A 23,851-nucleotide genomic window follows, 5' to 3' on the forward strand; every position below is an offset into this window, starting at 1 on the left:
CTGAAAATTCAGCTGCACATCACAGGAATTACATTTAAATATATTCAAATAAATTCAAATAGAAAGAAGTTATTTGAATTTGTGATCGTATTTCATAATATTATTGTTTTGTTGCACGTAAGAGACTTATTATTTCAAAAATCAAAAAAAAAAAAAAAAAAAAAAAATCTTATCAACCCCAAACCCAAATTATTCTTATTATATTATAATTATATTATATAGAATTATTATATATATATATATAATTATATATATGTAAAAAAATGTATGTATATTTTTTATTTATTTTAAAATGAGCTCTTATATGTGGCACTATACGTAGATTCACAGTTACAACTGTTTGCAAAAGTCAGAAGTCATTCAGGAAGAGTGTGTGTGGTGTTATTTACTTGTCTTTAGCATCATAGTAACAAACACCAATGAGTAACATGAGACTCTGGTTGTATGTGGACATCTGAGTCAGTATCAGGTGATCACATAAGACACAAACACACACACACACACACACACACACACACACACTGACGAGAGTCTAAAGATCCAGCACTAGGACCCAGAAGCCTCTCTCATATCACTCATTCCTTTCCTCCCTACCTGAACGACTCACTCCAGGATGGAGCAGAGAGATGTCGGAGAGACCAGAAGACGACCAAGAGACATCAGAATAGACAACAGCATTGCCTACTGGCGTCATTTTTCTTTCTGTATACATATGTTATAGGTTTAGCCTGCTGCAAACGGACAACACCATCAGAAGACTTGGAAGAACCTGAATATGTCAGCAACTATGTAAAAAACACAATCTTTTATGGACTTTTTAACAGAACTAATTCTGTAAAATTCAAACTGGATTTGATCAGTGTTTTCAAAAAGTCCCACCGTTGGAGCTGCTACACTGGGACTAAACAAGAACATATATTGGAGTGTTTAGAATCAGTTGTAGAACTTCATTGAGTGAGACTAATTCTATTTGGTCTGTATATGTGTACCTCTGCGTGTAACTCAGTATACAGCCATGGGGAATGCAGCTGGAAGTCTGGAGATGTCACCCGGACGGGACGTCAAACGGCCCCTCAGCACTTATGGGCAGAAACAGCCACCGGCCCCTAAACTGCCCCTACCACCTGAGGAGGAATTAGAGGAGAGGTTCAACATTGTGTTGGTATGTACATGACAAAATCCCACAATTTCATAGACTAAAAAAAGGCCGGTTCAGCTTTAAAATGACATGTGCCAATGCTTTAACAGCAAATGCACCATGATGTGCATCTCTTTGGGTTCAACAGCAAAGGTTATTATCAAATGGAAACTCATATGACTTGAAATTGAAACAGCACAGCCTGTTTGAATGGCATAATACAGCTAGTTGTACCATGGCTGTAGAATGTGATGGAATGTGAGGTAATTGCATTCATTCGTGTTTGTGGAATCTGTACAATCTCTTCGAGTATGAGTGTTATGCAGAAGTGAGACTGTAACTGTGCAGCTGGGAGACTTTAATGTGTCATTAGGTGCATTTCATGCGCTTTATCTACTTGTATCGTCTACATCTCATTTATTATGAGTGTACAGTTTGGGAGTTTCGGGCTGCTTAATTCTTGTTTACTTGGGTAGTTAATCCAAGGATTACAGTTCTGTCATTTATTCACTGTTACAACATTCCAAACTGGTATGACTTTCGTTCTTTACATCCAATGAACAAAAATGGTAATCAAGGTCTGTCAAACTACAAAAAAATGTAGATGAGTTTGTTTATTCATTGGAACAGATTTGGAGAAATTTATCTTAACATCACTCCCTCAGAGTCCTCTGCAGTGAATGGGTGCCGTCAGAACGAGAGTCCAAACAGCTGATAAAAACATCACAATGATCCACAAGCGATCCACACCACTCCAGTCCTTCAATTAACATCTGGTGAAGTAAAAAGCTGGGCGTTTGTAAGAAACAATACATGCCACTGCTTCCGGCAAAAATACAAGTCCATAATCCATTACGCTTCCTGCAGTGAAAAAGTTGCCATGTCTGAATCAGGAGAGAAATATGCAAAGATCAACCACAGTTTACATGCAAAAACAGTCCAAAATAGATCTAGACAAATATGTTTATGGCTTTTTATGTTAGAAGACAACAAAAGATGGACTTTTTCAATGGATTACGGACTTGTATTTTTGCAAGAAGTGGCGGTTTAAAGTTAAAACGTCTTAATGATAGATTTGTTTCTAACAAACATGCAGCTTTTCTCTTCACAAGATGTTAACTGATGGACTGGAGTGGTGTGATTACTTTGTGGATTATTGTGATGTTTTTATCAGCTGTTTGGACTCTTATTCTGACGGCACCCATTCACTGTAGAGCATCCATTGTGAAAAAGTGATGCATTGATACATTTCTCCAAATACAAACATCTACATCTTGGATGGCCTGAAGGTGACTACATTTTCAGCTAAATTGAATTACTTGGTGAACAATTCCTTTAAATGTATCCATATGGCTGGACGGTTATTGTTAAGACCTGGAATATATCAACAAATAAATCTAATTCATGGAAACTACATGTCAGTTTCCAATAAAAAAAAGTCAGAATCCAACAGTCCACATGCATCTGTTCACATTCCACAAGTACATGTGCTTAAAATTTATAGTTAGCCAGTGTTTTACTCTTTATATAACTGTCTGGCTCTAGTGTGTCTTAGTAAAGTCCAGTGTAATTTATTCCATGTTAATTAATTTACTCTGCCAATATCCTTGATGTTGTTCCTAAATCAGATAAGCACTCCACACTTCTCATCATACAGCAGTGAAAGGCCTAATCTAATCTAAGAACAAGTATTAAAGTGCACATGCAGGCCTCCATCAAACTCATTTAATCCAGAAACCATCTACAATGCCTACGAAGAAAGAGAGAGTTTGTGGCATGCTGTTTGCATGATGGAAATAGAATGCAAATAATGCACGCAGCACCAGCAGCATGTTTGTTATAAAACACACAATTAAAAGAGCGATCACTCAAGCACACCTAGTCAGGTACAAAATGTAAATATTACAACACAAAGCTTCAGTGCAATTACATGTGAGCTTATTTGGTAAAAGTAAAAGTTATAAGAATTATTAACTTAAACACTGGATAAACAATAATCAAGTGGGCATATACACACAAGAGAATTCATGCAAATACACATTTACAGAGAATTCTGCCTTCTTTTCTTTGTTAGGCTGAATTTATGTATATCAAAATAACAATTCTGTCTTTGTTCACATGCATGTTTTTTGGCCTTTAAAACACTCAAGCTGATGCTTTCTACATTGCCATGCCTAGAGGAGGAGTGCAAAAACAACAAGCCTGTAATTATACATATTGCCTTTTTAGTTATTGATATTTTGTATGTGGCTAATTATCAAAAGGAAATTAGGCATGTTTTTATGTGATTTATATACCTGTATCATCTGCATGTTATTTACGATGAGCAGTGTTATTTTATTATTATTCAGAGACTATTATAGATTTATTTTTATATTTTCCTTTTTCATTTTTAATTATATTTAAAATGTAAGTAATTATTAGGGCCATAGCACCGATGGTGCGAGGACCCTATTGGAATTGCTCTGTTTCTTCTTCTTATTCTTCTCCCCAATGAATCTGATTTTTGAGGGCCTAAACATACTCAAAAAGTCAAGAAACTTTGCACACCTCCGAACTGCTTCGTTTATATACGTACATGTATGAAAATCGGCACACACATGTAACACACCAATACCTACAAAAAAGTATCTTGGAACAAAATTCTAAAGCCAACAGGAAGTCAGTTATCTTTCATTTTCTTTGCAGATTTTGTTTAATTTTTGCCATTTTTAGCCGTTGTATTTTAACGAACATGAAAGATTTTTTCAGATCAACACCAAATGTTGTATGCCTAATCTAAAGGCCTTTGCGATGTTAAATTGCGGAGATCTTGAGTTTTCGTTGAAGGGCTTGTCCGTGGCGGCAGGGCAAATTTTGATGCTTTGCCATGAAAAAGGAAATTGCTATAACTCAGACATACAATGTATAATCTGCCCCAAACTTCACGTTTAAAAAGACTCCTGACCTGAACAGATTGACATTCCCATATTTAGTTATAGTCATAGCGCCACCTATTGGCAACAGGAAGTGACATATTTTACACTGCGTCAAACTACTCCTATAACTTTTATGACATCAGTGTCTTTTTTGTGGTCAGTCTGATCTAAAGGCCTGTGTGATGTTTAGTTGTGAAGATCTTGAGTTTTCGTTAAGGGGTGTGTCCATGGCGCCGTGACGAAGTTTAACGTCTCGCCATGGGAATAAAAGTTGTTGTTACTCAGACATAAAATGTCTGACCTTGACCAAACTTCACAAGTTTGATAAGAATTCTGGCCTGAACACATCTGAAGGCCAATATTCCATTAGGTGTGGCAAAATGGCTCGATAGCGCCACCTATCCACTTTCAAAGGAGTGCGCCTCAAACTACATTTCATTTATATGTACAAAAATTGGTACAGAATCCAAAATTGGTACAACACACCAATACCGACAAAAAATACTCTTGGCACGAAATTTGGATCCCAACAGGGAGTCTGTTATTTTGAATTTTCCCTGCAAAATTTGTGTTATTTTTGTCATTTTCAGTGGTTGTACTTTAACGAACATCCCTAGAGATTTATTCAGATCAACACCAAACTTGGTCAGTGTAATCTAAAGGCCTTTGCGATGTTAAATTGCAAAGATCTTGAGGTTTCGTTAAAGGGCGGGTCCATGGCGGACTGACAACTTTTGATGTTTCGCCATGAAAATGGAAGTTGCTGTAACTCAGACATACAATGTCCAATCTGCCTCAAACTTCACATGTTAGATAAGACGTCTGCCCTTAACAGATCTACATGCCAATATTCAGTAATTCTAGTCATAGCGCCACCTGCTGGCAACAGGAAGTGACATGTTTTAAGCTGTAATGAACAACTCCAAGAAATGTAATGATATCAACATTTTATTTTGGTCAGTCTAATCTAAATGTCTTTGCAATGTTAGAGTTTTTTTTAAAGGGCGTGTCCATGGTGCTGTGACAAAATTTGATGTCTCGCTATAGGAAGAGAAGTTGTTGTAACTCTCATCAAAATTTTTATTACAAAATCCTTGAGGTGATTATAAAAAGTACCTAATTCGGCGTACAAATATGCAAAAAAACTCATGCAAATATGGTACTCAGAAAAAATAATCTTCTAATATAATTCTGCTGAAGGTAAAGTAAAATGACAGATCTGAATGTGCATGTGTACCACATGCTGCATTGTTCACTGATGCATTATTATCTGTACATACTCACATACAAGTATTTGAGTACTCCAGGATTCAGAATAATATGTGATGAAGTTTTGTTAGCTGACTTTGAAAATTGTTTAACTGTTTTCAGGGAAAGAACATGTGAAAAAGGACAAGGAAAGGACAAGCTAATTCAGAAAGGAGAGAAATATGAATTAGTCAGTGATGGCTGAAGAGCTGGAAGTGTTTTGTCCATGCTTCTATTTTTTTTCCAACTGCATTGTCCTCATTTCACAGATAGAAAAGCTCAACTATTATAAAGACATAAGAAACTATGAGATCTAAATTAACATACATGCATGACGATAACCAATGAATGTATCTGCACTGCTGGCATTTCATAAAGAGACACTGTTTGAGAGAGAGAGAGAGAGAGAGAGAGAGAGAGAGAGAGTATGTGTGTGTGTGTGTCTGTGTGTGTGTGTGTGTGTGTGTGTGTGTGTGTGTGTTTGCCCTAAAGCAATATTCCTGCAGCTTGCGACTTTTTTTCTCCCATTGACCTGTTTTGCAAATTAGGACACAGTGACATGCTAAAATGCATCTTAGCGAAGAACTGTAATTCAATATGCGCAAAAATGAAATGACGGCAATGAGTCAAACATAATGTTCTGGATGTAACTTTTACATGCCACATACACTGGCCCTCAATAGTCAGTAAAGATATATTTCAGTAAGATATAAATATCTTCTGCTCACCAAGGCTGCATTTATTTGATTAGAAATACAATAAAACCAGTAAAATTGTGAAATATTATTGCGTGGTAAAATAACTGTTTTGTAGTTGAATATATTTTAAAATATAATTTATTCTTGAGATGCGCAGCTGTATTTTCAGCATCATTACTCCAGTCTTCAATGTCAATGATCCTTCAGAAAACATTCTTATGCTGCTCAAGAAACATTTCTGGTTATTATCAATGTTGAAAACAGTTGTGCTGCTTCATATATTTATGGAAACGGATGATTCAGGTTTCTCTGATGAATAGAAAGGTCAGAAGAGCAGCATTTTTTTTACATACATTTCTATGCTATCACATTTGATGTTTGAGAAGAACAGAAGTATGCTTGTGTGTAGAAAGTAAAAACATTTTTCAATTGAAAACCCTTCAGGCCAGTACGCCATGCGGAAATACATAGACACAGAGTTTTGGTATTCTTATGAGAATTACATTTCTCAAAAAGCCTCCAAGGCAATAGCTGAACCTGCCCAGGACGTTCCTCATCAGGAAGAAAATGATTTAATCAGCGGCGTTTGTTTAATATCGCACATAGTTAGAGATTTGAACAGACCACTTGAGCACATAACCAAGAATGATCATGAATGAACTCAAATTGTGTGAGAATTTCTGGAGACTGATTAAAACACCTGAAATAGATACTTTTACTAAGCATTAAATTGATGAAAAGTGATAACTTTGTTACAAAAGATTGCGATTTCAAATGCTATTCTTTTGAACTTTCTATGCATCAGAGAATCCTGAAAAATAGATCCACACTTAACATTGATAATAACAAGAAATGTTTGTTGAGCAGCATATTATCATGATTTCTGAAGATTGTGTGACACTGAAGACTGGAGGAATGATGCTGAAAATTCAGCTGCGCATCACAGAAATAAATTACTTAAAAAAATGTATAAAGCTATTTTAAGTTGAAATATTATTTTACAATATAACTGTGTTTACTGTATATTACTGTATATACATTTTAGGGGATTTACACGCAGCTTGCACACACTCTGCGTGTGTGTGTGTGTGTGTTTGTTTGGTATCATCTGATGCTCACTGTCCAATGAGTCACTGATGAAGTAATTCTGTAGGGCCATAACATTGTGTGTGTGTGTGTGTGTGTGTGTGTGTGTGTGCGTGCAAATGAAAATGCTCATGCCGTTCATAAATAATTTAAGAGACTGTCCTAGCAACAGGACATTCACACAGCACCAATCTGCAGAAAGGGCATTCTTAGAGTCAGCATACCTTATAACACATGTGATCTGTCCGCTGCTCGTAATCTGGCTCATAAGACACAGTTTACTCATCAGTTTATATGTGACCATCTGCAAACAAGTGCAATATGTGACTGGTGCCTCAGTAACTCTGCATTTAAACACTGCAATATTCTGGGAACAAATTACAACTTGATGTGAAGAACACGTGAGATGTGCAAAACATGCCACTGAGATGTTTAGGTGCTGTGGCTGGTTGGCAGGTAGTTGCTTCTTTTTTTCCTCTATTCTAATTCAATGGTTTTTTAACTCTTGTTATCATCCGCCAAGTATAAGTTTGTGAAAAGTAGAAAGCACCATCAACTAATTCTTAAAAACAAAAGAGATATTTTTAAAGTTCTATAAGTAACGTTTTATTATGTGTATAATTAGCAAACCATTTATGTACTGGTGCGACTGGCTCCCAGAAATTGATTTGCTGATCTGAAGAACATACTACTGTTCTAAAGTTATTTAAAATAAAGTTAAGTATCAGCTATTTGAAATTGTAACAATATTTCACAATATTCAAAAACATGAAAGAATATTACCAACCCCAAACTATTGAAAGGTAGTCTTTGATAAAATATAATTTTTACTCTCTAAAAAAACTCGACCCTGAAAAATGGTTCTCAATAAAGTTCTTTGCTGAACCCAAAGGTCCTGTAAAAAAAAAAATAATAATTATAAATTATATATATATATATATATATATATATATATATATATATATATATATATATATATATATATATATATATACACACACACACACACACCGTATTTTCCGGACTATAAGCCGCATTTTTTTTTTCACAGTTTGGCTGGTCCTGTGACTTATAGTCAGGTGCGACTTATCTATCAAAATTAATTTGACATGAACCAAGAGAAACGAACTAAGTGAAAACATTACCGTCTACAGCCGCCAGAGGGCGCTCTATGCTGCTCATTGCTCCTGTAGTCTACACTGAGCAGTATAGCGCGCCCTCTTGCGCCTGTAGACGGTAATGTTTTCTCTTGGTTCTTGGTTCTAAATAAATGGGACTTATAGTCCAGTGCGACTTATATATGTGTTTTTCCTCATCGTGACGTATTTTTGGACTGATGTGACTTATACTCAGTTGCGACTTATAGTTTAAGAGTTTGCCTCATGAGTTCTGGTAAAATAGAGCTAATGGCTCTTTAGAATTAATATAAATGAATTCAGACTTACAAAAAGGTTTATGATTTGTCTCTTGTACTGTGATTGTAGAATTCCATGAATCTTCCAGCTGATAAAGTGAAGCTGCTCTGTCAGTATGACAATGAGAAGAAATGGGAGTTAGTTTGTGACCAGGTGAGTTCAGAGCAAAAGCATAACAGCGTTCACTTTTTACACTCACTCATTCATTGATTCAGCATAAAGCAGTCTTTACCCAACCAACATATTAATATGTTTTATGGGGACATATAATGAAAACACAATTGTCCTTGCTCTATAAAAACTAAAAACTTCCTTTCAAGTGCACCCAGAGGATTCATTGAAACTAAATGGTTAAGACATAATAATGGTTTTGATGTCACAAATATGACGTCATTACCATATGACCATAAATAAATGAATAATTAAATAAATATTCACTAATCAATTAGGAAGCAGGAGTCATTTACAAATCAAAGTCTTAAAGGTACAGTAACAATAATGATCATCAGGGTGGAACATGTTTGGATGAGTGAATTGAAATTGAACTTGATGCAGACATGTGAATACAACTCCTTGTTTCTCTCCTCAGGAGCGCTTTCAGGTGAAGGATCCTCCATCAGCGTACATTCAGAAACTTAAGAGTGTATTAGAGCAGGGAGGAGGCAGAAAGGTACAGAAATAAATCTGATCCAGTTATAATCAATCAAACTAAAATATGCAAGTCATTTTAATTAATAAAATGATATGTGTGTGATTTGAAGTTTAAGAGGAGAGTCCAAGAATCCACACAAGTACTGAGAGAGCTGGAAATCTCTTTGCGCACCAATCACATCGGGTAAGAGTCGTCACATGACATGCAGTGTTACTGACTAGGCATGTTACTGGTCTGATTACATTATAAATGAATAGATACTCTTTTACCACTTTTTTAAGCTTAAAGTTTCACATGTTAAAGGAAGAGTTCAATTGAAAATTAAAATGAACTGAAAATGTATTCACCCTCAGGCCATCCAAGATGAGTTTGTTTCTTCATCAGAACAGATTTGGAGAAATAATGCATCACTTGCTCACAAATGGATCTTCAGCAGTTAATGGGTGCCGTCAGAATGAAAGTCCAAAAAATAAAATGCTAAAACATCACAATAATCCACATGTAATACATTTTAAATTAAAAAAAAACATGCAGCTTTTTGCTTCACAAGATGTTAACTGATGGGCTGGAGTGGTGTGTTTTTATCAGCTGTTTGGACTCTGACGGCACCCATTCACTGCAGAGGATCCATTGATGAATAAGTGATGTAAAGTTCTCCAAAGCTGTTCCCATAAGGAAAAACTCATTTGCATCTTGGATCATGGGCTGAGAGAGAGGACATTTTCTGAAAATGTAAAAGCAGGTTTCTGAAATATTCAGTAATTAATCTGTCACTCATATTTTATTTTACTTGTGCTCCTTTTATTCTTCATTGTATTGTTCTCTCTGTCTGTCCTCAGGTGGGCTGAAGAGTTTCTAAATGAAGAAAACAAAGGTTTAGATATGCTAGTGGACTACCTCTCTTTTGCTCAACATGCAGTCACGTATGTACACACACACACACACACACACACACACACATACACACACACACACTGTCCAAGACACAATAGAGGAACCTAAATTCTTAATGTGACAAGGCGTCTGGGAAGAGAACGTGTTCTGACCATTCAATGCCTGAAACCAGCCCTCTGATGAGAGTTATCTAACACTGCTATTATATTTTCTAGTCTGAGCCACAAACAAACTGTACAGAGCAAAGCAACACTGCATGTCTTATTATTATAAGTGTTGAAAATAGTTGCTGTGCTGTTTAATTAACATGCAATCATAAGACAGACGCTTACTGTGTTTTTACAGATATGACATGGATAGCTCTGACAATGGAAACGTTGATGAGAAATCTGTGGAAGATTTGACCACCAGTGCGACGAACTCCCCTACCCACAATTCCTCACGCTTAGGACACACCTTCACCACGAGGTCAGTCATGTACTGTATATTAAACCGCTCTGAGGAATAACCCCGCTTGATTCTTAATTAAGCGATTTTTATTTTGAAGAGGAAAATATATTTCAGAGCACTAAATAGCATTACTTTTCATGTATAAGTTATTTATAAAATGTAACATGGCTATAAGAGTTCTTTTCGCGTGTGTGGTTTCAGTTCCTGCATTTTTGTTAATTCTGGATGCATTTTAGTACAGAAGTTACTGATGAAGGTTTCGTTTGCTCATCATGAGATCAGCATGCACACGTGCTAAACTCTATTACTGTACTATCATTCATGTGTGTCATCAAGTATGTCTGCAATGTATTTTTTTAACACACACACACACACACACACTAATCCAAACGATTCTATCAGGATCAGCTGCATTCCTGTTACAGAGAGTTTGTTTGTGTGCATCTGTGTCACATACAGTACTTTTACTTTTACTATGAATGATTTGGAGATTTCCAGATGTGGAAGATTACACAGTTTTTAATTAATTTGTTTCTGACTTTGACTTTTTTGTATTTAAACTGAATCATTTATGTCCTCGTGAAGATTTAAGAATTTACTATATATGTAAATGTAAAGGACAAGTAAATAAAAAATGTATAATATGTAATATAAACATTTATCATGTCTTCTTTTGCTCAGGAAATCTCTGCGTTACTCGTGTCTGCTCAGCCAGAAGAACCACCTGCACCTCTGCATTATGTGTCTCCGCGCCATAATGAACTACCAGGTACTTCTCATCTCACTCTCATCTCGTCTCATCTCATATCTTGACTAATGCATGTGTGTGTGTGTGTGTTAGTTAGGGTTCAATCAGGTGATGTCTCATCCCAGCTGTGTCAATGAAATCACCCTGAGTCTCAACAACAAGAGTTCCAGGTGAGAGGACATTAAGTGTGTGTGTGTGTGTGTGTGTTGAATCTTTTGTTTCTGTACTGTACACACCCGTGTGTTTGTGTTTAGGACTAAAGCTCTGGTTCTGGAGCTCCTTGCTGCAGTGTGTTTGGTTCGAGGAGGTCATGAAATGATTATTGCAGCCTTTAATAATTTTAAAGAGGTAAGAAAATACTAACTTCTTTCTCTGTCTGTTCATCTCACCATCATCACTCCCTCAATTGTCTTATTGTGCACAATCCAACACTGTACATTAACATAACATCATCAAAACAACTATATTAAATATGTATTATGAAAACACTAAAACGTTTGTCTTGATAAAATATTATAAAATATATCCAATTATAATTTAATAAAATAGTATAATATAAAATGTTTATTATAAAATGATAAAAAAAATGTTTTAGTAAAATAGAATATAATAAAAAAAGTAATAATAGAAAAAGAAAAGAAAAAGGTTTATTATTTTAAATGTGTTGTAAAAATAATTAGAAAGAAAAAAATTGGTTTAAATGATATTATAACAAAAATAAAAAAAAATAATGGTTGTTTAAATAAAATATGATCAAATATAATACACCGAAACATGATAATAAATATAATAAAACAATTAAAATATCATAATATTAAATGTTTATTATAAAATAATAAAAAGAAAATGTTTGTTTTATTAAAATATAATAAAATATAATAGACCAAGGGATAATATAATTAAATTTAAATTCTTAAAAAAAAAAAAAAACTTAATACATGCATACATTTTTAGGTGTGGCTTACCCATCCAAATACTTTTTAGGACCACATATATAATTTGAAAATGAAAGTGACCCATACTAGGAATTTGGGGTCTGTATTTAACACACACACACACACACACACACACAATCAGAGCAGTGGGCAGCAGTTGAGGGTTCGGTGGTTCACTCCTACAATCTCTGCCAGTACCGAAACTCGAACCCATGACCTTTGAGTTACAAGTCCACGTCTGCCCCGCAGACCCAAAGCATTAGTGATTCTCTTAGATGCTGAATGAACACAGACACATGATGAGATTGAGATACTGTTAAACTCAAGTAACCTGAAGCTCATATTGTGATATCAGTGTTACACGAGAGAGAAAGACATGACAGAACGAGATCATTCCCTTTATAAAGACACATAGAAAGGACACACGATCAGCTAGCAATCTCACACATTCACATAGATGTCATTTTGAAAGTCTGTGCATTTACTGTCACCAAAATATTTGTGTGGGTGATGATGCAGATGCATATCTGTGACAGCAGAAAGGGATATGCAAACTGCTAAAACCGAAACAATAATACACTATATCTGCACATACTTTGCATAAAAATGTAACACAAAGTTCCTGTAGCGAGAACTAATAATAAGATACAGGTTTTGGATGGAATATTAAGCCAATGACATATTCAGATGATAAATGATCCTGTGACATCAAATATCACTGAAAGGTCTCGTAAAATGTTCTTACTTTATGGTCAACTACTTCCAAAGCAGTGTACAGTAAACGTATGTACAGTGAACAGTTCCCTCTGAGAAGCCTGTGAATGTGTCTGTACGCTCATGCAGGTGTGTGGAGAGAAAGTCAGATTCGAGAAACTCATGGAATATTTCAGAAATGAAGACAACAACATTGATTTCATGGTGAGGACACGCAGAATGCTTCATTTGACAACCTTTATGTATTCATTTTCATGTTTTATTAGATTCTTACACTAATTGTATGGCATTTAGCTCAACTAAAAGGATGAAGGAGCATGACAAACATCTATATTTATGATCCATTTGTGCATAATTTATCAGTCATTCTTGATAACTTTTACACTTTAGGACTTCATGAAAGTGAATATGTATTAATAATCATTTTTCTATATGTATTACAAATTAACCATATTAACATCACATGCATATATTACATACAGAATGCATTGGATTTGTGGACTTACATTAAGGTTTATCCTGTTGTTGTTGATCTTTTAATGCGGGATCATCAGTGTAAAGGAAAACTTATTAACATATTTTCACTTTTTGACCTCTAGGTGGCTTGTTTGCAGTTTATCAACATTGTAGTGCACTCAGTAGAGAACATGAACTTCAGAGTATATTTACAGTATGAGTTTACACAACTGGGACTAGACAGCTATCTGGAGGTGAGCAACGCACTTTCACTACTGTTTCAAAGTTTGGCATGACTTATTGGCCATTATTTGGCATTACATTAAAAAATATATTGAAATAGAAAACAGATATTTTAATTTGTAAAATATTTGAGAATATGTCTGAATTTTTTTGTGTGTGTGTGTGTGTGTGATAGAAGTTAAATGACACTGAGAGCGAGAGGCTAGAGGTGCAGATTCAAGCATATCTGGATAATGTGTTTGATGTTGGAGCGATGTTAGAGGACGTCGAGGCCAAAAATACAATAATAGAACATCTGGAGGAGCTGCAAGAACAAAACACACAGGTACACACACACACACACACACACACACACACACACACCTAACCTAAAATGATACAAGTCTGTCCTTACATATTTCTGATATAAATGCACCATACATTATATATAATAATGAAACAATAATAATACAAATAAAACATTTTCATTTTAAATGATGATGATTATTATCATTTATTCCATTATATTTATCCAGAGTTATTTTGCAGCCTCATAAAATGCTAAACTATAACTATCCCACATAAGGCATATCATGTTTATATTTCAGAAATCATATTTAAGTACTCTAGTAACCCTAGTATGTTGTATATATCAGTTAAACACTAGGCTGCAGCAGTCTGAGAGAGAAGCTGTGGAGAAGACGTCTGAACTGGAGAAACAGCTCATACAGAGCAGGAAAGAGGTGGAACTTCTGAAGGTAGCACAATCTTCTAAAACACACACACACACACACACACTTACTTTAACTTCTGTTTCCAGGCTGTGAAGCTTTCATGTGTGTTTCCAGGACAGTGTGAAGGAGACACAGGCTCAGCTCTCTCAGCTGCAGCAGAAGGAGAAAGAGAGAGAGACAGACAGAGAGAAAGAGCAGGAGCGAGAGAGAGAGAGACAGCGCACTGCTAAAGCTCTGACCGAGCTGGAGAAGATGGTTCAGGTTCTGGTGGATCGAGGTCTGATCCGCATGGAGAGATCCCAATCCGGTTCTCTGGATCTACACATTATGCCAGCTGCTGACACAACAGGTGAAGATCCAAGTATACATACAGCCAGTGTTATAAATCATCACTTCTGGCCATTTCTGTACCATTTATATATAATTCTAAGCATCTTTTTTAATTGTAATAATTTTTCTATATAATTTTGTATAAGTGTAATCTGTTCGTTTCCAAATTTGTTTCATCTTCCCGAACAGGATTATTATCGTTAACTATAACTAAAATAAAATAATAAAATAAATATTAATAATGATAAATTATTTTAAAAGTTTGTCATGTAAATTATAAATAATAAAGTGTAAACTTTATTTTAAAATAACGTAAACTAAAACTGAAATAAAAAATATTATATAAAATATAAAAAACAACCAATAAAAATGACAAACACAAAAAAACTATTAAATTACATAGGCTAACTAAATATGTCATTTTTATACTAAAATTAAAATGAAAACAGAAAATGTAAAAATAAAAACTAAGTATTTTGTAAAATGTTTGTACCAATTGGTTAATTGGTAACATAACATAATATAACATAATCTGAGTCCTAAATCTAGATTATTATCAAATCTTATTTATTTTCTAAATGTCTTGCAACATAATATATCCATGATGATTGTATTGAATATTATCAATGAATATGAATATTATCTATGAATATTATCTCTCTGTTAATGAAAAAAAAAAACATTATTTATTATCTTGTCTTTTAACCCCCAGATAATAGTATAACGGATATAAAGGCCTCACCTGTGACACAGTCTCCGCCCCCTCCTCCTGCCCCCGCCCCTCCACCACCTCCTCCTCCGCCCCCTATGAGTCCGGCTCCGCCCTCTTCATCTCTACCTGGGAGGAAGGCCACTGTAAAGACAGGTGAGAGACACGATGACAGTCATGTACAGAACAACAAATTTTTGAAATGCTGGAATGATTTTGAATTAAAATTGGAGCTGTAAACATTAAACTGAAAGCTTTGCTTGTGTTTCTTCCCTGTGTGTGTGTGTGTGTGTGTGTAAGGTGTGAAAAGTAAGAAGCCAATCAAGACTAAGTATCGTATGCCACTGCTTAACTGGCAGGCTCTCATGGAGGAACAGGTGGCCGGCACCGTCTTCACAGAGCTGGATGATGAAAGTGTGCTTGGGGTCAGTTCTGTGTGTGTTTCCTCTTATTGAAACGTATGAAACTGAGGCACCTGAAAAGCTTTGTGCTTTTTTCTTCTTGAAGTATATGGTTTAATTATTTATAAAATATTTTCATATAAAAAATTTATAAAAATGAAAATTATTTATCTTTTAATATATATATATATATATATATATATATATATATATATATATATATATATATATATATTAATATTATGTGTTTCGAGCTTGCTCACAGAAATGCGTGAAGCAGTGCCACCTGAAAAGTTGTTAGAAACATTTGCTGCAGGATGTTTTTCTTTTCTTCTTGAAATACATTGTTTAACTATTTCTAAATTATTAAAATAATTATATTTTTATATTTAATAATATTTATTAATATAATAAGTTTTTCATATTTATAAAATATTAAAATAAATTAGAATTTTTGTGATACTAACCTGGCTAATAGAAATGCTATACATTTTATATAAAAAAAATTGTTTTATTTTAAGGGGTAGTTTTTGGAAATGCATGAAACTACATGCAAATACTACATTAAATTAAAAACATTTCCGGCTTGCTGCTTTTTCCTTTTTGATTATATAAAATATTTTTAGAAAATAGTTTTTAATATCCATGCATTTTTACCCTTTTCTTCTTGAAATATATTTTTTTATAATTTGTATAAATATTTATATCTACCTTTTTTTAAGAAATATAAATCTTGTTTTTATTATTTATAGATGCTATTATACATACTTGCATGTTTTAGAAATAGTTTCAAGCTGTTAGAATTAGCTCAACATTTAACATTTAAGGACTAAAGCTGATGTCACTCACCTCCTTGTCTTTGCTCTGTCTGAAGGAGTTGAATATGGACGTCTTTGAGGAGTTGTTTAAAACTAAAGCTCAGTCTGCTCCTGTTGATGTTGGCACTCTGAAAGTGAAAGTGGCTCGTAAAACATCCAGTAAAATAACAATACTGGAGCCCAACAGGGCCAAAAACCTCGCCATCACCCTGCGCAAAGGAGGCATGAGCACCGCGCAGATCTGCACTGCGATCCAAACGTGCGTCACAGCCACATTTCTGTTGCAACCTAAATTTGCATGTATACAACTAACCCTGATACTCTCTTTGTGCAGGTTCAATCTTGATTTGCTAAAGTCCGATTTTCTGGAGCTGCTGGAGCGCTTCATCCCGTCTGATTATGAGCTGAGCTTGATTGATAAATACGAGCGTGAAGGACACGCTCTGCTGGAGCTGTCGGAGGAGGACCGATTCATAGTGACCTTCAGCAAAATCCCATGTCTGCCACAGAGAATCAGCACGCTGACCTTCATGGGCAACTTCAGTGAGAGCATCCAGCTGTTAAAGCCTGTCAGTATATATGCTAGGAGGATGCATTTACTTGAATTTAACATCAAATTAAAATCTAACGACGAAAAATCTTATTTTGCAGCAACTGAATGCCATCATCGCTGCATCCATGTCAATCAAATCTTCCAGCAAACTCAAGAAGATTCTAGAGGTACAGTATAAAGAGAATCAATTTTCACAAGCATAGAAACATTTTTTGCAGTGAAAGCTGATCTTTCTCTTTTTCTAGATCATTCTTGCATTTGGGAATTACATGAACAGTGGGAAGAGAGGATCAGCGTATGGATTTCGAGTCCAAAGTCTGGACCTGGTTAGAGAAAACATCTTTACAAAAATGAGATTTTGGCATATAAAATATATTTACAGATTTAGCTGCTTTAAGTGACCCAAAAGAGGTGCTGGTACTCTATTATAGCTAAAAAAAAATTATTTTCTGTTTTTTGTTTTTTTTTTGATGTCTCCCCTCATACCCTGAGGTAACAACAACTATATTGAAGGGCTTTTATATACAGCAGTCAACAGACAACCTTAATAATACATCCTTTTATTAGTTTGTGGATTTGCTTGAGCTAGAAAGAACTACTGAACATAATTAAAATGTGCAAAAGGATTTTGAAAAAATACCCTTAGAAAGAGCTACTGCATTACTGCATTCAAACTTCGAAACTGACTCAAATGATTCGCGAACCAGCTCCAAACTCCCGAACTGACTCAAATTAATCACGCTCCGAACTCCCGAACTAATTCAAATAATTCGCAATCGCCAAACTGACTCAAATGATTCGCGAACCCAATTTGAACTCCCGAACTGACTCAAATGATTCGCGAACCCGCTACGAACTCCCGAACTGATTCAAATGATTCGCGTTCCCCAAACTGACTCAAATGATTCGCGAATCTGCTTTGAAATCCGGAACTGACTCAAATGATTCGCGATCCCCAAACTGACTCAAATGATTCGCGAACCCGCTTTGAACTCCCGAACTGACTCAATTGATTCGCGATCCCGCTTTGAACTCCCGAACTGACTCAAATGATTCGCAAACCCGCTACCAACTCCCGATCCGATTCTAATGATTCGCGAACTATCGAATTGATTCAAATGATCCGCGAAGCCGCTCCGAACTCCCGAATTGATTCAAATGATTTGCGATCCCCAAACTGACGCAATGATTCGCGAACCCGCTCCGAACTCCCGAACTGACTCAAATGATTCGCGATCCCGCTCCGAACTCCCGAACTGACTCAAATGATTCGCGAATCCGCTCCGAACTCTCGAATTGATTCAAATGATCCGCGAAGCAGCACCGAACTCCCGAACTGATTCAAATGATTTGCGATCCCCAAACTGACTCAAATGATTCGCGAAGCTGCTCCGAACTCCCGAACTGACTCAAATGATTCGCGATCCCGCTCCTAGCTCCCAAACTGGTTCAAATGATTCAAGCTCCATACTCCGAACTAGGAAGAATTAGGAAGCGTGCATTGTGAAGGGCGCTCTGAAAATCGGCAGTGAAGGCAAAGGATTAAAACCTCTAGTAAAACAGATTTACTTTGAAACTGTTTTCACTCAGAAAACCCAACATTTTACGAAGAAACTGCAAGTGACACATTGTGATATTTTAAAACAGAAAATAGTAGCCTATTTTCTTGTAAAACAACTTTTTTGCAACTTTTTAGTGTAGATTTAGCTCATTTTGTTTCATATATAAGATAAAATAAATGCATGCCTCATTTTCTATTGTTTAATTGTATATTTTGGACATGTATGTCATGTAGGCTTATTCAGTTAAATTGAAAAGCACATTTGAAGTAAACTACAGTATGAAATATTTACATGTATGCTTTTTGCAGACACTTTTATGACTTACATTGCACTAAAGGTATTATATTGGATCAGTTCATGATAACACCTTGCTGATTTATTGCGCATCTCACATTTCCGCTCTCAGCTTCTGGACATGAAATCCACAGATCGAAAACTGACACTCCTGCATTTCATCGCCAGCATCATACAAGAGAAATATCCTCAGCTGCACAACTTTCACACTGAACTACACTGTCTGGATAAAGCTGCACTGGGTGAGCGTTGAACATCACCTCACATCTACAGCTCTAAGTGTGTATATTTCTAATTATTTATAAAATATCTTGAACTAAAATATTAAATTAAACTTATTTTGAAAATAAAAGTTTCTAGATGGGCTCATAGAAATGCATGAAACAGGCCCACCTGAAAACAGAGTTGCTCAAACATTTCCTGCTTGCTGTTGTTTTTTCCCCTTCTTGTTTTTTTATTTTTTATTATTAGATCAAAAGTTTTAATAGAAATAATTTTTAAATTAAATCTAATTACTTTTTAATATTTAGTCTTTTTTAATTATGAATAAAATAGTTTAGTATAAATATTTTTTAATTATATAAATATAAATATTTTAATATAATAGATAAAGTCAAAAATATATAATCCTCAAAATTCTTGAGAATGCTGAGTGGAATTTAGATGCCTCTGTAAACACAAAACTTTTACATAAACCACATTTTATTTTTGTCCTACTACGATAAAGTACAGAAAGTAAAATATATAATCTATAAATGAATATTTGCAATTATCGAAATCTAAACAAAGGCAATCAAAACCAACTTTGAAGCTAAAATAACTCCAGTCTGGAGTTCAAAATCTCTCTGCTAAATGAAAGCTATATATTTATACGCTGAGCTGTGTGTTGATGTGTGTTTCTCTCAGTCTCTCTGGACAGCATCCTTGCAGATGTTGGATCTCTGGAGAAGGGAATGGAGGTGGTGCGTAAGGAGTTTCTCCAGCAGAAGGACAGCACTGTCCTCACAAACTTCATGTCCAGTAACGGCAGTCTGCTGGACTCTGTGGTCAAAGACTGCAAAACTGCAGAGGTGGAGAGGAGTTCAGTTCTGTGTGAAATCCTTTCTGAACAGCAGTGGACTGAACGTCTGTGTGTCTCTACAGGAGGTGTATCACTCAGTGGTGGAGTATTTCGGAGAGGAACCCAAATCCACGCCTCCTTCTGTGTTCTTCCCAGTTTTTGACAGGTTTATCAAAGCATATAAGGTAATGAAATGATTACCTAGTGCTCATATCACATCAGCATATATCATACTGGTATTGCATAATGGAAAATTGCTGAGAAAATAGTTACAAAGAAATGGCAAGTAAAACATTGAATACATTTTTTAAGTGGAAATGGCATTTTAAAAGACTACTCCAATAATGTTTGCTTTATTTACAACTTAATTATATATTTTTTTTACAGTGCATATACCTGACATGAAATTTTCTACCTCCACCATATGACACCATATAATGTGTTCAGATCGAATATAATTTTAATTGAACTGGTTTTGGTTTAGAAGTACTAGTTTTGACAACATATAAATTAATAGTCTTAATAATTAATAATCTGTATATATTTAGCCCAAGGTTAGCCAGGGTTGTTATTGATAGCTAAAACTAAAACTATTTAAAAAAAATGTTTTCGGTAATCACAATCACAATAAATATTAGATAAAAAAACAACAACTGAAAATTAAAAATGTGGCCTTGGCAACTAACTGAAATAAATAATAATAAAAATTTAAACAAACTATAAATATTTAAATAAAAATAATGACAAAAGCACATAAGAAAATGATTAAAACTTCCAAATTAAATATAAATATTAGACGAAAATTAGAAATGCTGCTGTGGTAACCAACTGAAATAAATAAGTTTAAGAAATAAAATGACTAAAACTCCAATTAACAGACATTTTATATATATATATATATATATATATATATATATATATATATATATATATATATATATATATATATATATATATATATATATATTATGAAGAAAATAGACTAAAACAGGCAACTTTAAAAATTTAAATTAAAAAAAAAATCTAATAAAACCTAATTCAAAATATTAATAAATACTTTAAATATATATATAAATAATATAAAAATTACTGAAAGAGGTTACTTCAACCTGGGTTACTTCAAGAATCCCCATAAAGATCCCACTCAGACATCTCTATCATGTTTAACACCAATGATCTTTTCCCAGTCTGTCCTCTGTTGACTGAATCTCTCTTTCTCTGTAGCTGGCCGAACAGGAGAACGAACAGCGCAAGAAGAAGAGCTCAGAGACTGATTCTGGCACAGATTTACCCGTCTCTGACCCTCCCATGAGAAAAGCAGTGACTAATAAAGTAATGTGTGCCAGACAGAGACAGAGATAATGGAGAACAGGAAGTGAAATGTCAAGACCTCACGGTTTGTTGATGTGTTCAGATGCCTCAGGTGGATCTGATCGCAGAGCTGAAGCGCAGACAGATGAAGCCGCTCGTGAGAGAGGGCAAAGACGGAGCCATCGAGGACATCATCACGGGTCAGGCTGGAGTCCAGCTTTACAGAAAACCACTGCCTTAACTCCGAGGATTACAATAAATCTGATTTTAGTGATAGTGATTTTACTATTGTGAGGGGTTGTAATTATAAACGGTGCAAATTAAACCCAATACCAACCTCTATGTCAAATTTTCAGGGATAAACAAAAATATATTAATTTGATATTCTGCTTTCTAAAGAATTGTCAGAAATTATGACATTAATTATAATGTGTGTGTGTGTGTATATATATATATATATATATGTACTAAAAAAGTTAGGTTTAAAGTGAGTAGAAAAAGATCCTGTCAACTTAAACTAAAAATACAATTAATATAATATGTTATGCACATTAATGATAATTAAATATAATAATATGAATGGATATTTAAACATAATTTATAATATAAATATTGTGGAAATACAAAAATATTTACAAATATTATTATAAAGACCAATTTATACTATACAAATCTTAAATATTACAAATGTAAATATACTGTAGTATCTATATACTGTAAACTCATTTATATTATACATTTTTAACACTATAAATGTATATATATATATATATATATATATATGTATATAAATATACTGTTTTATACTATAAAATAAATAATTGAATTTATGATTAATAAAAACATTTATTAATATATTCATAAATATACTGTATTTATTTTCTTTTATATAAGACCCAATTATACTATAAATTTATTAGAAATATCTCAAAAAATATTAGAAAATTTTTTAGAAGTGTGAAAAAAAATATATTATTCGTGTGTGTGTATATATATAAATATATATACACACACACACACACACACATTTATTTATAGTCCATTAGCCTAACTGTACATTTAGATAAAATTAAGTTTGGCCAGAACGCTATTACTGTCTGTTCTTTGTTCCTTTAAGTGCATCTTATGATTCTTTGCCTATTCTAATTCTTTCTTCAATTGTTTTGTCAGTTATTTCAGTCATTATTTGTTTTTTTGCTATTCATACTATATTGTGTATTTAGTCTGCCTGTCTTATTCCTGCGTTCCTGGTTGTCAGCTCTGCAGGCTCCTCTCGTCTGTTCTGTAATTCGGGTTTCTGTGATGGGACTTCTTTATAACTGTCTCTCGTTTCCTCTCCTCTGTCTCTGAAGGTATCGCTCTTCATCTACTTACGCTCTTCTGTAACACTCAGCTTCCTGCAAGTGCTTCCTTCATTTCCTCTGTGTAGACCTCTGATGTTTCTCTTTCTTTCAAGTTTTTGAAAAGTTTAGAAATCTTCAGATATCTTCATCAGTGACTCTCTCTGTGTGTGTGTGTGTGTGTGTGTGTGTAGATTTGAGGAACCAGCCGTACATCAGAGCAGACGGAGGAAGACGAAGCGCTAAATGGAAACCAGCTCAGCAGCTTCCCGTGTCGTCCGACATCTCTCTGTGAAACACACACAGCTCAAAGCATCCCGGGACGAACCCACACCACACATGAAGCCAAAAAACAGTTTACAAGAAACATTTAAACAGCTACATTAACCTATTCATTTAAATTACAAAAGTTCAATTATTTATGTACAATTTAGCAAACAACTTGGCAAATCCCAAGAAACCTGTCAAAAATGTGCGTGTATATTTATACATATCGCCCCAAAATTACAAGAATAAAATTAAGAAATTACATGCATGTATTTAATATTTAGCCCTAAAATTAAAATAAAAAAATCCAGGATTTTAAAGAATTTGAACAAGTGCTTGTAATATTTAATACTTTGCATTAACATTAAAGGTAAAAAAAAGAAGAAAAAAAAAGAAAGAAAGAAATTAGAAATTTGCCCCAAAATTTGCAAAGAAATGTGAAGAATTTAACGTTCATATATAATTTATATATATATATATATATATATATATATATATATATAAATGAAGAAATTGACATTTGAAAAAAAATGGGGGCTTTCTTCTGATTATGTGGTTAAAGAAAGCATATTCCTGACAGATTTTGTGAGATTAACTCTTTAACAACTGGATTTCAGCTTCATTTTGGGCCCTATAATACACCCGGCGCAATGCGATGCAAGGCAATTAGCAAATGCATTTGCGCCCATTTGTGCGCCCATGGGTGTGCTGGTCTAAAAAAAGAGGTGTGTTCAGGCGCATTTCTGCCCATAGACCAACTCAAACCTGGTCTAAAGTCTGGCACAATGTTTTTTCTTTGTTATTTAAAGAGCGTACACGCTGCTTATTAAACACGGGGACGCACAGCAGCACACAAACATGCCAAATATTAACAATTAAAGGACTGCAATGCATAAGA

The 23,851-nt window shown here is 34.5% G+C and overlaps 1 protein-coding gene across 1 annotated transcript; it reads left to right on the forward strand.

Moving 5' to 3' along the window:
• The first annotated feature begins 615 nt into the window (after positions 1 to 615).
• On the forward strand, positions 616 to 23,232 carry LOC113092746 (formin-like protein 1). Its single transcript, XM_026258461.1, has 26 exons — positions 616 to 1,162; positions 8,573 to 8,656; positions 9,093 to 9,173; positions 9,265 to 9,338; positions 9,995 to 10,078; positions 10,395 to 10,517; positions 11,181 to 11,268; positions 11,341 to 11,417; positions 11,502 to 11,595; positions 13,026 to 13,100; positions 13,496 to 13,606; positions 13,771 to 13,920; positions 14,231 to 14,332; positions 14,423 to 14,657; positions 15,351 to 15,503; positions 15,648 to 15,772; positions 16,623 to 16,825; positions 16,901 to 17,135; positions 17,218 to 17,286; positions 17,365 to 17,445; positions 19,088 to 19,217; positions 19,882 to 20,045; positions 20,119 to 20,220; positions 21,260 to 21,367; positions 21,450 to 21,546; positions 22,881 to 23,232. Exons 1-26 carry the CDS (start codon positions 1,016 to 1,018, stop codon positions 22,979 to 22,981), a joined length of 3,093 nt encoding a protein of 1,030 aa, XP_026114246.1. The 5' UTR covers positions 616 to 1,015; the 3' UTR covers positions 22,982 to 23,232.
• The last annotated feature ends 619 nt before the right edge of the window (positions 23,233 to 23,851 follow it).

The sequence above is a fragment of the Carassius auratus genome, unplaced genomic scaffold, assembly GCF_003368295.1.
Source record: "Carassius auratus strain Wakin unplaced genomic scaffold, ASM336829v1 scaf_tig00214714_1_2670353, whole genome shotgun sequence".
In the NCBI taxonomy this organism is placed as follows: domain Eukaryota; kingdom Metazoa; phylum Chordata; class Actinopteri; order Cypriniformes; family Cyprinidae; genus Carassius; species Carassius auratus.